A 17,426-nucleotide genomic window follows, 5' to 3' on the forward strand; every position below is an offset into this window, starting at 1 on the left:
ACAACAACCAAAACATTTAATAAATACTTTAAAACTAACAAATTAAAGTTCAATTGAACATAAAAATCCAAAACCAAGTTAAAACTAATTACAACTAGTTCAAAACTGGTTCTATTTGTCTAGTTCAAAGTATATAAAAGTCAAGGGGTGTTTTCTACAACATCATCATCATCGTATGATGAACATTCATTTACAAGACGATATAGAGAACGGTCTTGTGGAGGACGGGAAGCACGATCACGGGAAGGACGGGAGGAACGATCACGAACAGGGCAAGAGGAACGATCACGTGGAGGTCGACCCTCTGGAGATGACTCACGAGATCGGGGCAACAGAAAAGCTCCACTAGATAGGAGAGTTCTGATCTGAGCTTGCATGCCAAGGAATTGAGCATCTCTAAGCCTTTCTCTTTCCTTGGCCGCTTCTAGCTCTGATGTGAGCTTTGTCACTGTCTCCCGCATAGCGGAGAGGCTCTCCCTATTAAGTTGCTCGCCTTGCGAGGAAGTCCCTATTCCTCGCATTCCACACTTATAGCGATGGAAGTTTTTAGTAGGAAGCCCATATACCTTCCCCCATTTTGGACCGCCAACAGACTCCAACCATATTCTTTCAGCATCCTCGTCCGAAGGTTGGGTTGGCTCACCCGATTCACCAGCTGGATGACTACGGATGAATTCCTCCACGTTACTTTGGTAGCGACCCTATATTATTTTAAATTAAATCAGTATTTCAAGTTGTTTATAAAAGTAAATTATAATACTTAAATAAAATTGAAAGCTTACATATGCAGTCGAGGCCCGGTCCTCGACCCACCTATCTTAATTCCCCTCTTTCTTCTTCTTCACAATATGTGTCTCCTTGAATAGCTCATCATGACTCATTGGACGCCCATACTTCTTTTCCTGAAAACAAATTAATTTAGTTAATAAACAGAATAGATATACTTAGAAAAGTAAAATAATTTAAGCAATTACGTACCAATCTTCTTTTTATTGTCCCTAGGCTGATCGCACCTCCAGTGTGCAAGGAGCCTCCCTTCTCGGATGCGCGAGCTTTCTTTCCTTTTTTGCTCCTCTCTAAGAACTCTGCGGTAAGCCATTGCCTTTGCAAATCATTCCACAAATTCTCAAGTAACCAGCCAGGCCTCTTGTTCTTCTTTCTAGCATCCGGGAAAGCATCTGCCAATCTCTTGCGAGCTTTATGATAAAAATTTGTAGCTACTTCCGCGCTATAGCGGTCTTCCCATACACACTTGCTCTGTATTTCAAAAGTTAAATATTAGATGGAAACATCATAAATATAAATTATTAAACTGTTTAAAAGAACATTTATACCTTAAATTGATTGAAAATTTGCTCCTTCAGTGAGAATGGGCAATCGGTCCAAGTCGCATAAGGGCCATCAAAAAGCTTTCTGATGGCATTGGCGATTATCCTCGTAGTCTTATTACCCAGCCTGAACCTGCAATTTAACAATAAAAGCACATTAATATCTTAGTAAAAATGTTACAAATCAATAGACGCAAAAATAATGAATAACACTTACCCATCACCCTCAGGAACTATGATGATCCTTCCATATCGATCATAATGCACTACCTTGTCATCACCATCCGAAGCATGTGTATCAGAGGCATGTGAAGACGGTGTAGGCGGGTCAGAGCTAATGCCTCGCAGGCGAAGGCCTGCAATAGATGGAGTCGATGATGAAGATGGTTGCGATCCCTGTGACTGCGACATAGCTGGATGCGACCCAAGTGGATGTGATACCGATGGCTGTGACCCGAGTGGCTGTGACCCGAGTGGCTGTGACCCGAGTGGCTGTGACCCGAGTGGCTATGACCCGAGTGGCTGTGACATGGGTGGATGCGATCCATGTGGCTGTGATATGTAGGGATGTGATCCATGTGGATGTGATGCAGATGGCTGTGAGGCAGCTGGACTGTATGTCGGATGTATAGTCCTGTGGCCCTGTGATGGAAGACTGGATGTCTGAATGAAGGTGTACGGCTCGTGATGCTGTGGCAGCTCAGTATAGTCGTGTGGTGGAGGATAAGACATAGGCATCTCTGAAAAGGGTGGACAAGAGGGAGTATTATTTTCTACCCTCCTCTTTCCCTTCCTACCCTTTTCTCGACCCTGAGAACTAGTAGGGTCATTGTTACCTTGACCCTTGCCTGCCATCTGCATAATATAATACACATTTAGATTGAAACATATAAGAAACTAGCTATAAAACGAGAGTGCTTTAAAAAATCAACTTTTTAATCCTCATCGACGTATTGTTCCTCGTCCGAGAATTCTTCGTCCTCACTTGTTTGAGCTTCATCAGTTGATTCTTCGTCCTCATTTTCTATAATTGTTACTTCATTTATATCAACTTCTTCCAATATGCGTTTAGGATGTTCCAAATCATTTTCTAACTGATCGTCCACTATTTGGTGAACATTGGAGATATCGTTTTGATATGCAACATCTAACACATTCTCGACTTCCACCCTACCTACAGGCTTAATTTTTATTACAACCCACCAATCGGACTTATTCCGCCGCAATGGATAAGGAGCATAATACACTTGCCTAACGTTATGTGCAATTATGAAAGGATCATAGCGATCATACTCCCTCGTATGATTAACCTCAATTATGTTGTATTGGTTGTGTACTCTTGTACCTCTTGTTGGATTTGGGTCAAACCACTTGCATCTAAAGAGTATCAATTTCTTATATGGCCAACCTGTATATTCTAGTTGTAATATTTCTTTGACCACACCATAATAATCAATATCTCCAACTTGGTTGCCATCACCACCTTGAACCCACACCCCGCTGTTGTTGCTATTTTTATTTTTAGAGCAATCCTCTGTATGAAACTTATAACCATTCACTACGTACTTAGACATTGTTGTGACCTGAAGCCCAGGTCCCCAAGATATATCTTTCAAAAATTGATTTACACCATTATTTGGATTATTTACCTACATAGAGTTAAAAAAAATCATAAGTTAGCACAACTTATGAATCAATTTTTATACATTCACTACATATGTATATATATATATATATACACTTACAAACTGTTTGAACCACGTATCAAAAATCTCGTATATACAGCATCATAGCCAAATTGACCCACGAAGTGACTGTGACATATCAAATATTTTTAGTAGTTGCATCAATATGTAGTCACAGTAAATTTTACATTTTGATAACTAATAAATCAATACTTACTTGAGAAAGGGTACAACTTCGGGACAATTTAGCAACACATGAAGTGTAGCTGACTTGTACTCCATATCACTCAAACTTCTCTTTCTAACATCCTTAGAACATCGGCCTGGTTGATTGAATATGGACATTGGTGGATATAATGGATCATTCACACATTCGACCGTGTGCCTATTGGGCCTATTCCTAGAACATGGCACGTTACTCTCAAAATAATAAGAACAAAAATGTGCAGTTTCCTTTGCAAGATAGGCTTCGCATATAGATCCTTCAATCTTATTCCTCTGCTTAACAAATTGTTTGCATTTGCCAATTGTCCTACATAATCTCATGTTAGCCAATAACATTCAAATAAAATAGAATAGTACATCAAACTTATAATATTACCTCTCAAAGGGATACATCCATCTGCATTGAACAGGCCCTCCAAGTCGTGCCTCGTGTACAAGGTGTATTGGAAGGTGTTCCATCACATCAAAGAAACCACATGGGAATATTTTTTCCATCTTACTAGAAATTACACGGATGTTCTGGTCCATCCGAAGTAGGTTTTCTTCCCTTAATGTGGTAGAACACAAGTCTTTGAAAAACAAACTAATCTCTGTGATGGGTTTCCAGATTCTTTCAGGCAAACCACAAAATGCAATAGGCACTAAGGTCTCCATGAAAACATGGCAGTCATGACTTTTCAAATGGCTCAACTTCCCTACCTCCATATCTACTTTTTTTCCAAGATTCGACGCATAACCCTCAGGCATCTTTAATTTCGTAACCCAATCACAAATTTGTCGTCTTTCCTCCAAAGTGAATGTGTAACTTGCTTTGGGCTTGAACACCTTACCATTGTTTGCTGTCTGCAAGTATAATTCAGGCCGCTTGCAATATTCTTGTAAGTCCATTCTAGCCTTCGGGTTATCTTTTGTCTTACCTTTAACATCCATCACTGTGTTGAACAAATTATCAAAATAATTCTTCTCAATATGCATGACATCAAGGTTGTGTCGGAGAAGATTATCCTTCCAATAAGGCAACTCCCAAAATATACTCTGTTTCGTCCAATTATGATTAACACCATATCCGGGGAATCTATAAGGTGGAGCCTCAGTAACTTTACTGAAGTTCTGGACCCTCTCCCAAATTTCCTCACCTGAAAGTATCGGAGGTGGAGAATCATATTCCACTTTATTCTTTTTGAATGCATTTTTCATCCTTCTAAACTCATGATCATCAGGCAAGAATTGACGGTGACAATCAAACCATGATTGCTTTCGGCCATGTTTCAAAGTGAACGCTTTACTATTTTTCATGCAGTAAGGACAAGCTAGCTTCCCAGCAGTCATCCACCCAGACAACATTCCATACGCAGGAAAATCATTAATAGTCCACATTAAATTAGCACGCATATTAAAATTCTGCTTGGTTGATATGTCATATGTTTCAACACCATCATACCACAATTGTTTTAGCTCATCAATCAAAGGTTGCAAATATACATCAATCAAACTTTTCGGATTATGTGGACCGGGGATAATATAATTTAAGAATATATATGGACTAGTCATACATAACTCAGGTGGTAGATTATAAGGTGTAAGAAAGACAGGCCAATATGAATATGGTGTCGCAGATATAGAAAAAGGTATGAAGCCATCGGCACACAGACCTAACCGAATGTTCCTTGGTTCACTAGCAAAATCTGGATATGTCCTATCAAAGTGCTTCCAAGATTCTCCATCTGAAGGATGACACATAACACCAGGTGGTCTTCTATTTTCAAAGTGCCATCTCATATGAGGAGCAGAACTCATCGACGCATATAACCTCTTTAACCTAGGTATAAGAGGTAAATAATGCATTGCCTTGACAGCGACCATATTCCAGCTGGAAAGCCTCTTGAAACGAGGCTTTTCGCAAAATTTACAACTGTCTAAAGTTGCATCATCTTTATAATATAACATGCAACCATCTTCACAACAATCAATTCTCATTGACGAAAGTCCTAACTGAAATCACCAGGTAAGTTGATATTAGGGTCAACTAGTTCACTCATAAGGTCAATGAAAGAGTCCATGGCTGCTTGAGAAATATTCCAATTAGATTTGATACTTAGTAATCTAACTGCAGCAGACAGCTCAGAGTGCGGACTTCCTTCACGTAGTGGATGACTGGCTTCCTCTAACTGTTCATAAAAATATTTTGCGTCATCATTAGGAGTTTGTTCAACATTTTCATTGGGCTCACCCCCAAAAGCATCCGCAACCATATCCTAAATTCTAGAATCAAGATTTGTATTCTCCACCGACCTACTACTTTCACCAACAACCATGTTATGAAATATCCCACGGCTACCATCGATCTCTCCATGATTAGTCCACACAAAGTAATTCACTATAAACCCCTTCCTATAAAGATGAAGCTTAACTTCCTCCCATTTTTTAAACTTCATACAATCGCACCTGACACAAGGGCACCTAATTACTCCTTCACTTTGGTATGGTGGAAGTGACATTGCATGTCTAATAAAGTCATCAACCCCTTCTACAAAATCCTCCCGCAATCCCCGCCGATTAGGATAATTTCTATTGTACATCCAAGTACGATGTTCCATCTATACAAATAAAACAACAACAAATTAATTTATTCTACAATTATAAATTAATTATATCTTTTTTAGTTATTTCAAGATAATTATTTTTTCCTAATTACATCAATTTATATCCTAAAAGTTCAATTCATATCCAAAAGGTCCAATTCATATCTTAAAAGTTCAATTCATATCCTAAAAGTTCAATTCACAAGAACAAATCCAAAAAACTAAAATTTCAATTCATATCCTACGAGTTTAAACATAAACTAACTAAATTAAAGAAATTCAACCCATACCCTAAAAGTTCGATTCACAACAACAAATTAATTTATTCTACAATTATAAATTAATTATATCTTTTTAGTTAATTTAAGATAATTATTTTTTCCTAATTACACCAATTTATATCCTAAAAGTTCAATTCATATCCAAAAGGTCCAATTCATATCTTAAAAGTTCAATTCATATCCTAAAAGTTCAATTTACAAGAACAAATCCAAAAAACTAAAATTTCAATTCATATCCTACGAGTTTAAACATAAACTAACTAAACTAAAGAAATTCAACCCATACCCTAAAAGTTCGATTCACAACAACAAATTAATTTATTCTACAATTATAAATTAATTATATCTTTTTTAGTTAATTCAAGATAATTATTTTTTCCTAATTACACCAATTTATATCCTAAAAGTTCAATTCATATCCAAAAGGTCCAATTCATATCTTAAAAGTTCAATTCATATCCTAAAAGTTCAATTCACAAGAACAAATCCTAAAAACTAAAATTTCAATTCATATCCTACGAGTTTAAACATAAACTAACTAAACTAAAGAAATTCAACCCATACCCTAAAAGTTCGATTCACAACAACAAATTAATTTATTCTACAATTATAAATTAATTATATCTTTTTTAGTTAATTCAAGATAATTATTTTTTCCTAATTACACCAATTTATATCCTAAAAGTTCAATTCATATCCAAAAGGTCCAATTCATATCTTAAAAGTTCAATTCATATCCTAAAAGTTCAATTCACAAGAACAAATCCTAAAAACTAAAATTTCAATTCATATCCTACGAGTTTAAACATAAACTAACTAAACTAAAGAAATTCAACCCATACCCTAAAAGTTCGATTCACAACAATAAATTAATTTATTCTACAATTATAAATTAATTATATCTTTTTTAGTTAATTCAAGATAATTATTTTTTCCTAATTACACCAATTTATATCCTAAAATTTCGATTCATATCCAAAAGGTCCAATTCATATCTTAAAAGTTCAATTCACAAGAACAAATCCTAAAAACTAAAATTTTAATTCATATCCTACGCGTTTAAACATAAACTTACTAAACTAAAGAAATTCAACCCATACTCTAAAAGTTCGATTCACAACAACAAATTAATTTATTCTACAATTATAAATTAATTATATCTTTTTTAGTTAATATAAGATAATTATTTTTTCCTAATTATACCAATTTATATCCTAAAAGTTCAATTCATATCCAAAAGGTCCAATTCATATCTTAAAAGTTCAATTCATATCCTAAAAGTTCAATTCACAAGAACAAATCCTAAAAACTAAAATTTCAATTCATATCCTACGAGTTTAAACATAAACTAACTAAACTAAAGAAATTTAACCCATACCCTAAAAGTTCGATTCACAACAACAAATTAATTTATTCTACAATTATAAATTAATTATATCTTTTTTAGTTAATTCAAGATAATTATTTTTTCCTAATTACACCAATTTATATCCTAAAATTTCAATTCATATCCAAAAGGTCCAATTCATATCTTAAAAGTTCAATTCATATCCTAAAAGTTCAATTCACAAGAACAAATCCTAAAAACTAAAATTTCAATTCATATCCTACGAGTTTAAACATAAACTAACTAAACTAAAGAAATTCAACCCATACCCTAAAAGTTCGATTCACAACAACAAATTAATTTATTCTACAATTATAAATTAATTATATCTTTTTTAGTTAATTCAAGATAATTATTTTTTCCTAATTACACCAATTTATATCCTAAAAGTTCAATTCATATCCAAAAGGTCCAATTCATATCTTAAAAGTTCAATTCATATCCTAAAAGTTCAATTCACAAGAACAAATCCTAAAAACTAAAATTTCAATTCATATCCTACGAGTTTAAACATAAACTAACTAAACTAAAGAAATTCAACCCATACCCTAAACTAAACTAATTCATAACTAATTGACTAATTAACAAAACTAATTAGTTAATAAAACTAATTAACAAAACTAATTAAAACAAGTTCAAATAATTGAAACACTAATCAATTGAAACTAATTCATAACTAATTAACATAATCTAGAAATAATAAATAAATGGGTTGTAATTCAAACCTAGAATTTTTAGGAGATGGAGAAGGAGAGGGGCGGCAGTGGCAGTAGCAGCGGCGACGGTGACGGTGCGGCGACGGTGAGGGGGAGGGCTGGGAGAAGGAGAGAGGGGGAGGTTTAGAGTGAAGAGGAAAAAATTTCAGAGAAATGGGGGTTTTCCCCGTTTTTCACTTCTCTGATTTTAGAATTACCGACCAAAGTTGGTCGGTATATTACGTGCTGACCGTTTGACCAAAAATCGACCAACTTTGGTCGGTTTTTTTTTAAAAAAAAAATTTAAATTCTTTTTTTTTTTTGTGTTTGTTTTCTTAAAATATTATAAACTATAAAAAAATATATTATAAACTACAAGCATTTATTTTATTTAACTATGCAATTATTATAAATAATTATAAACTATAAGCATAATCTTTATAAATAATTATATTAACTATTTAATTTTAATAAATTATAATAGCATCTATCTAAGTAAATTTTCTAAGTTATAATTAAGTATGTGAGTAATTTCTCACACACACACATACACTATATTGTAATTGATGCTAATAACTTCTTTTTTCATTCGTTCATCACTAATAATGCATGACATAGATTAATCGATATATAGGTCGAGACGTTTTGATGAATCATCAATTAATATTCATCAATACATCTAAGTAAGTTATAAGTCGATGAATCAATTTACAAATAGATATATTTGATGATAAAGTGTATATACTAATTAGTATCTTCCCATTTCTATCCCTAAAAGAACCCGACCCTGTGGTCCTAGCGCTTCGTGTTCTTATATATATCTATATATACACATACAAACACACTTCACTGTAATACTTTAACTATATATATAGCTTGTTATAGTATATGTTAGTGTGTATATATATAGCTTGTTAAAGTTTGACCATGTTTGACCTATTAATTTAACTCGTTTACTTAATACTAATATCTTCTTTCGTTTATTTAATTTGTGATCTATATATATATATATATATATATATATATATATATATGTATGTCATATATATGTATGTCACAGATGTTTAGTATTAATTCTTTTATTTTTCATTCATTCATCACTAATAATACATGGCATAGCTAGATTAATCGATATAAGTCGAGACGTTTTATTTTTACTATTAGTCGACATAGGTCAAACGTTTTATTTTTAATATTCATCGATGTATCTAAGTAAGTTATAAGTCGATGAATCAATTTACAAATAGCATGTTATATATAGTATATGTTAGTGTATTACAAAAGTGTTAACAAATTATATTTATATTATTTAGATAGTAAATATAAAAGTAATTCGAAAGTTTGATCAATGTTGACGTAATAACCGACCAACTTTGGTCGGTTATTTTGCAGAAAATAACAATTACCGACCAAAGTTGGTCGGTAAATGCTTCCCCTACATTAACCGGCCAACGTTAGTCGGTAATTTTAAATATAAATTCTTAAATATTATAAAATATTTTAAATAATAAAATAATTATTAAAATTTAAAAAATTGAATCGAGATTACCGACCAATGTTGGTCGGTAATCCAAAATTTTCTTGTCTGACTAGCTTGGTCAATACGTTGACCAATTTACCGACCAACGTTGGTCGGTATTTAGTTTTAAAAAAATGTAAATATTTTTTTTCCCCAGTTTCCGTCCAACCTGGACGGTTTTTGGTCGCTTTTTTTGACCGACCAACGTTGGTCGGAAATAGTTGGTCGGTTTTTAGCAGATTTTTAGTAGTGACCGATACCAATCCGCCCGATATCTTATCGGGTGGCTAGCGGATTAATACATTTAAAAGCCGATAACCGATAAGCCAAACCGTTAAGAGTAAATAACCGCCCAATCTGCCCGATAAGCAGCCCTAAGTCAGACCGTAAAGTCGTGATATCATGTAATTTTAAATTTTCAAATATCTTACATCTGTATGATTGATTCTCAAGCTTTTGAGTTCTAACATATTTATATTGATTAATTCATAATGAGCTTATATGTTCTTCCAACCCTTAGGAAAAATGATGCTAAATATATACGGCATTCACCTAGGTTAATTGCCAAAGTCCACAATATTGCAATCTCATCAAACATTTGTTCTACATCTAAAGTTCACCAATAGGTCATTTCTTCTACCAAATGCTGGCAACTCATCAACGTTATATAAATAATAAGCAACACAAGAATCAAGATCCCTTAACTTAGCTTGTATGTTTACATGGACTTGACAATGTGTGTTCCTCTTCCTACCACGAACAGTCCTATAGATGGGAAGAAGAAGATGCCCTTGGTTATTCCCAAATTGGTTTTACCTTAAAAAGAAAAATTGTTCCTGTAAATAACAGAATAAAATATACAATAATGAGTGTTGTTGCAAGGCGAAACATAAAGTTTTGGACTTATAACATTCAAATGTCTGACAGATCCCATTAAATATAAGAATCCTCGATCATATAACAATAATGATGTCGCCATATAAGTACACCATGTCGTCATCTCGTAAAAAGACAAAATAAGTAATCCTATTATTTATAGTTTATTAATAATTAATTAATTATAAATGAAGTATTTATGCCTCGCGACATATTAATTTTATTTGGCACAAGAATAAGGAGTATTAGATCGTTCGTAAAGTATTAATATGTAAATAATTTTTTTGAACAAGTACAAAGGATAACTTATTTATTTTCCTACTTTTAACTAGGTAGTCCCTTTTGTGGGCGCGCGAGTGAGGGAGATTATATGATCGCTTCTCAATGTTTAATTTATCAATTATATATAATCCCCTTAACTTTTGAGATGTATATTATATGCATCACCCCCTTTGCACTTAAATAAAATTTCCATTTTCCTTTTGTAATGTATGTAGTGGGAAAATGTTGTTATCTCTTTAGGACGGATCATCGTTCCGTCTAGTATGCAGACGGAGAAGTGCCTATATTTTCTTTTTCTTTTTTTCTTTTCAGGAGTGCATCATTAGCTTCCAAGTTTAGATGTTTAATATGCTTAAATAAAGTAAAAAAAATAAAAAATTTAGTATACCTAGAATCAAATTAATCTCATCAAAGAGAAGTAAAAGTTGACTTTATCACGTTTTATTTATATAAAGAAAGTTGTTTATTAAGTAATAGTTGTATTCAGATCGATATATATTGATCGATTAAAGTATGCTTATTTCGTTTGCGTCAGACTTGTAAGTTGTGATATCGTGGTCTTTAACTCTTTCAAATTCTTTACGTCTGTATATGAATTCTCAAACTTCTGACATATTCAGAATGATTAATTTATAATGAGTTTTTATATTAAAATAACATTTTTGTGCTGAGGGGGATTTGGCAAGACCCATACCCGTTTAATCACACCAACAGCAAAATAATTACTAGCACGACGAGGTTGAAAACAACACTATATCCAAAAGAGGAATGAAAAACCATTCGTTTACAAAGAGTAACAAAAGAAAAGGAATGAGGGTCAACTTATTTGCAATGCAGCTTACAAAGTTGGGAACAAATGTGAATCTATTTCCAGATTCAACCATTTGTTCCAAGGAAACATTAGCCTACTCTTCTTCTGTCGAATCCAGAAGTTGGCCAAACCAGCTTTGTCCATCTTGATAGCCCCTTTTGTGTATCTTGAAATATAATGCTATTTTGTCCAGAAAATGACCCTGCTTAGCCAGTTCATTTACAATGGTATTTGCTTTCTTCCTCCAACAAAACAACCTAATAGATAGGGAATAAGAAGATACCCTCCGATATTCCAAGATTAATGTGTTTTTCCTGAAACAAAAAAAATGTACTTTTCAATGTAAGTATTCATAAGGAGTTGGACCAATAACATTCAGATATCTCACATAATCCATTTGTTAATTAATTTTAAAACCAAACCAGTAATGTATAGGGTAAAATATGTTTATATTAAATGATCGTATGAGAAAGTGACACGTGGAGCCGAAGACAGAAGGCCGTCGGATTCGAAGGCAACGATCTCGTGTGTCACCAGAGAGAATGATACTCATAAAGGTGAAATAAATGTCTGCCACCTGGTAGCATTTAATGAAGAATATTCTACAACATTAAGTATGTGGCCCGTTACAGATAATATAGCATTCACTGCCCACCGTTACATATTCTTCAATGGTCCTCATAATTGTCATTAAAGAGGGGCTTGATCCTAGGACCTTGTTCCCTAGATGCATCTATAAATAGTGAGTTCTATTATTATTGTAAAGGGGACGAATTTTCTAACAAACATATGCTACACTCTATTCAAAGCTTAATATAATTATCTCTTCTTGTTCATTTATATTGTTATTATTGTCCCTAGAAGCCCTGCTTTCGGAATTACGATTTTTGCTATTTTATCTCCATTTCAAGGCTAAGTATTATATTTTTATCTAATTTATTTATCATCTTGGGATCAAATTAATTCACTTGTCTATAAATCACGTATAAATTTAATTGTACCGTTTTACGGGTAAACAGTTTGGCGCCCACTGTGGGGCTTTGACAGTTGTGTAATTGAGTTGTTCCTTGCATCTATTACTAACTCGTTTGATTATTTGTTCTTTGCAAAAAATCACAAAAAATGGCAGATAACGGTATCAACATCGCACACAAAGTTGAGGTCCAAGGAAATCAGCCTCAGCACGAGGATTCAATTAGTGATATCCGCAACGAGGGGAATGAGGCCATGTCGGTCCACAGCAGACGATATCTGCGACATGTTTGAGAGGCTACTCCTGATGATGCTGAAGAAGAGCACGTCGTTGAAGCAGTAAGGATCTTGCGGAGCAACAAGAGGCCATTATAGGTCATCTCACATGACAGGATAAGGTCATGACGGAGCTGAAGCAGGTGTTGTCGGGTGCTTCCAACAACGCGAATAGACGAGGTCCAGTTCCTCCTGGTGCTCCCGCGAATCAAATAACATAGAGGGTCGACAATAACACCCCGAGGGGCGAGGTTGGCTTCGATGAGGTCGGGGGGAGCGGATCTGATCACAACAACGAGAGTGATCCCTTTAAAATTGAACTCATGCGGTTTATGAGGGAAGTAAATTGTAAGGCCCCGTAAAATTCTGCTAGGTAATTTAAGGTTTCATGGTGCCGAAGTAGGCTTACGTGTTTGAGAATTGTATAAATTCTTTGCGGCGAACATGCTCGCCGTAGTACGGACTTTTTGGGTTGAACAGTGCGCTGAGGAGTTAAAGGAAATTTTTTGGCAGAAAAAGGCATTTCTGCAGTCTATTATGCGGCCACAGAATCACTCTGCGGGCCGCAAAATGGCCGCAGTGTGAGGCAAGACTGGCCAGGTTTGGGTGCTATTCTGTGGTCGACTATGCGATCGTATAACTATTCTGCGGTTCATTATGAGACCGCAGAACATGTCTGCAGGCCACATAGTGACCGCAAACCCAGGCAGAGTTGCCTAGTTCCGGATGTTCACTTCCCGGATCGCAGATGCATTATGCGGTCGCATATGCGACCGCAGATCCTTTTCCGGAGCTTCATTTTTTGAGTTTTTATAACCCGACCCTATTTCGTTAAATAGACAATATGTACTATCTTTTGAGCAAAAACCTGGTATTTTGAGAGAAAGAAAGTGCTCAAGAGAGGGAGAGTTCCTCAACCAATTGTTCCTTAATTCTTACTCAAATCTTGGAAGATTATCAAGGAAAGCACACTAGGTCTTCATCCTCAAAGTAAAATTCTACACCCTAAACCTAAATTTCGAAATTTAACTAGGAATGGGTAATTGGTAAGATAAATTTTTGGTATGGGAGTTGTTTATTTTGTATGCATGCGTTATCAAGGGATGTAGGGAGGTTTTTGAGCTAAAATGGTAAATAATGGGTTGTGGGATGATGGGATCCTCCATGAAAGGGTCTTGAAACCTTAATGCACACCTAGTATTTGATGAAATTCTCAAAGAAGCTAGAACCATGAGTATCTTCCTAATTTTGGTTAAATTTGTTACATTTCTAAAATAGATTGAAGTTGCTAAGATTTCTGGAACACTTTATAGTTTAAGGAAGCTCAAGTGAGGTATGTTGGCTAAACTCTTCTCTTAGAATTGAACCCCACAATGTCCTTGTAAGTCTTGTGATGCGCTTTATAAATTGAATTTCTGTCAAATAAGCCTTGTGTCGAAATAATTATGTGTTCAATGTGTATTCCAAAGATTCTTGTTATGTTAAGTTAATGTTTGAGGATTTGGTTTAAGTATGGGTTGTGTATTACTGTGTTATGATTTGAAAGCGTGAATTCTTATGAAAGCTACCATGTCAATTGTGTAAGAAGCCATATGTGCCTAAGACCCTAATTTGCTCAAGGATGTGATTAAAGTCTTAATGTTAAAAGGCCTTGTTGTTGATTATTGATGATAATGATTGAAAATGGGATTATGAAGTACGACCAATGTGCCAAGAATGATATTGTGTTATGGCCAATGATGTCAATAAAATGTATGATATGTAACAAATGCTTTGGGAGTATCTATTAGACACCAAGGAAGGGTAGGTCGGAACAACCTAACCCTGAAACTACATGTGCCGGTGTAGGAGTGATTGAGGGATAAATCCCCGTGTTATTATGATGAGACTATTTCCCCTTATATGGGATGAGATTGGTGTGTTGAGATATTTCCTCCTTAAATAGGATGAGATTATTGCTAGCTAAATGTGATGTAATGTCTACCCACACGGCATTGTAGTGAGACGGCTTAGCCGATCGGGCTGAGATTGGATGCCATGCCGCGCACATGGTGGTATTGTGAGTGTATGTCTCGGGGTGAGACGACTTAGCCGGTCGGGTTGAGATCGGACTCCGTGCTAAAACACGGTAGTATATCGGTGCTAAATATCTCCCAACTTAAATTACCGAAACCTACGTGAAATTTACGTTTCCCCTAATGTGGCACTTTAACACCGTATGAGTCTCTTATTGATATCATGTTTATTCTCCGTTTACTATTGCTCGTTCTATTGAGAGGGTGTTTAGTTTTACATACTAGTACTATTACATATGTACTAACGTCCCTTTTGTCAGGGGCGCTGCATCTTTAATGGATGCAGGTGGTTCCATAGCAGGTGGAATTGATCAGTAATAGCAGCACACCCTCTCCTCAGCTGATTTGGTGAGCCCCACTTTATTTCGGGGTCTTGTATCTTCTATCCTTTGTACATAGCATTTTAAGGTATAACCGGAGCCTTGTTGCCGACATTGTCATAGCACTCTTATGTTCTTTTTAGAGGTTCCGTAGACATAGTGTGGGTTGTATCTGCTATGGGAAAGTTAAACTCAAAATGTTATAATGGTATCATCTGTTCCACTTTAACTATGATTATACAACGTACTGTTTTGAAGATTGTTAATGACGTAACTAATGGAAATGAACCGGTGTTGTTCATATGAGTCTTATTGATTTATTAATGAAATGTATTCTTCTCTTTATGTGTTGGTGAATTGGGTAGACGACACTATGCAGGTTTGCTCGACTGAGGTAACTCTTTTGAGCCCCGGTCGCTCTCCCCGAGGTCGGGGCGTGACATAAACACCCGAATGGATCAAGTTCCGAGCGCACCACCAGTGCTAAAAGGGACGGACTCAAAGAAGAACACACAATTGCCATACAAACCATGCGCGGTACCCGAATTGATCCCAAAGCGATTTAAAATGCCAGACGTGCCAAAGTATGATGGGACTTCAGATCCTTAGGAGCATATCACCACCTATACAATGGCGATGAAAGGAACGATTTAGCTCCCCATGAGATTGAATGAGTCTTACTGAAGAAATTCGGGGAGACTCTTACGAAGGGAGCCCTAACATGGTATTCGCTTATGCCCGAGCATTTCATAGACACTTTTGAGATGCTCAAGGACTCTTTCATCAAGGCCCATGCCGGGGCCAGAAAGGTACAAGCCCGAAAGGCCGATATATCCATGATTGCACAAGGAGAGTCCGAGTTGCTGCGGTAGTTTGTGACCAGATTCCAGAAGGAAAAGATGTAGCTACCAGACGAATAGGCAGCTGAAGCATTCACCAAAGGTCTGAATCCGAGGAGTTTCGACGCTTCACGGAAGTTGAAAGAGAGTTTGTTCAAGTTCCAGGCAACAACTTGGGCAGATGTTCACAACCGGTACGGGTCAAAGATAAGGATTAAGGGTGATCAGCTCATTTCCCGGCGTCGGCCAAGGGTCGGTACCGGGAGAAGAATAAAGAGAAAGCGAAAGATGATTTAGACACAGATCCACGGTCTTCAAGGAGTCGGGTTTTTTGACCTATGAACGGGCCGAGGGACATGGCAGAGGTTTTCGATCTGCCAGATAGATTCGCTACTAATATGAGAGTTGATCGCAGCCGAAATAATACGTCATTACAGGACAAGGAAACGTCTGGTCCTCGAGATTCTTCCAACCCAGGCTTTCTGAATACAACTTCAACGTCAGCATAGTGGAGCTGGTGTCAGCTATGAGGAATATTAAAGAGGCACGGTTCCTGAAGCCAATGAGATCCAATCCCTGCAAAAGGGATCATAATTCGTGCTCCGAATACCACGGAACAAACGGTAACCGGACTGGGGATTACCGGCATCTGCGCAAAGAGATGGCAACATTGCTGAAAAATGGACATCTCAGGGAAATTTTGAGTGACTGGGCTAAAAATAATTACGGATGCAGTCGCGATAACGCGGAGCCTTCGAAAGTAGGAGAGGATCCTCAACGTTTGATGATCAACATGATTTTCAGTGGAAACGAGATTTATGGTGTGTCATATTCGGTGGTATAAAAGAAAAAAGTGTCGGTAACCCACAATAAGAGACTCCGAGAAGTCGCTGAGGACGACATTACTTTCACGAAGGAAGATGCGGATGTACTGCTGCTACCGTATAACGACGCCCTGGTAATCTCTCTGAATGTCTTAGATTTTAAAATTAAACGTGTTCTGGTAGATCCAGGAAGTTCGGCCAATATTATCCAGTGGAGAGTGTTGGAGCAAGCCAAGCTCACCGGAAGTATCATTTCGTTCACGAAACTCCTCGCCGAGTTCAATCTGGCAAGCGTGACAACCCGTGAAGAGATCCTGCAGCCCACAGATGTCAAAGGAGTGATGAAGACGACTCTTTTCGAGGTAGTGGATGACGATATGGGTTACAATATCATCCTAAAGAGACCATGGTTGCACGAGCTAAAGGTTTTGCCATCAACATATCATTAG

General features: G+C 36.1%; 1 protein-coding gene across 1 annotated transcript; it reads left to right on the forward strand.

The window, feature by feature from the left end:
* Positions 1 to 16,679: 16,679 nt before the first annotated feature.
* Positions 16,680 to 17,426, forward strand: LOC138901662 (uncharacterized). Its single transcript, XM_070189441.1, has 2 exons — positions 16,680 to 16,974; positions 17,161 to 17,426. The coding sequence occupies exons 1-2, from the start codon at positions 16,680 to 16,682 to the stop codon at positions 17,424 to 17,426; spliced, it is 561 nt and encodes a 186-aa protein (XP_070045542.1).

Source organism: Nicotiana tomentosiformis, chromosome 11, assembly GCF_000390325.3.
Source record: "Nicotiana tomentosiformis chromosome 11, ASM39032v3, whole genome shotgun sequence".
Classification (NCBI taxonomy): Eukaryota; Viridiplantae; Streptophyta; class Magnoliopsida; order Solanales; family Solanaceae; genus Nicotiana; species Nicotiana tomentosiformis.

Coding starts and splice junctions, on each gene's coding strand:
- LOC138901662 (XM_070189441.1), top strand. CDS start 16,680: ATGAGGAATATTAAAGAGGCACGGTTCCTGAAGCCAATGAGATCCAAT. Junction 16,975..17,160: donor CAGTGGAAACGAGATTTATG/GTGTGTCATATT, acceptor GTGTTCTGGTAG/ATCCAGGAAGTTCGGCCAAT.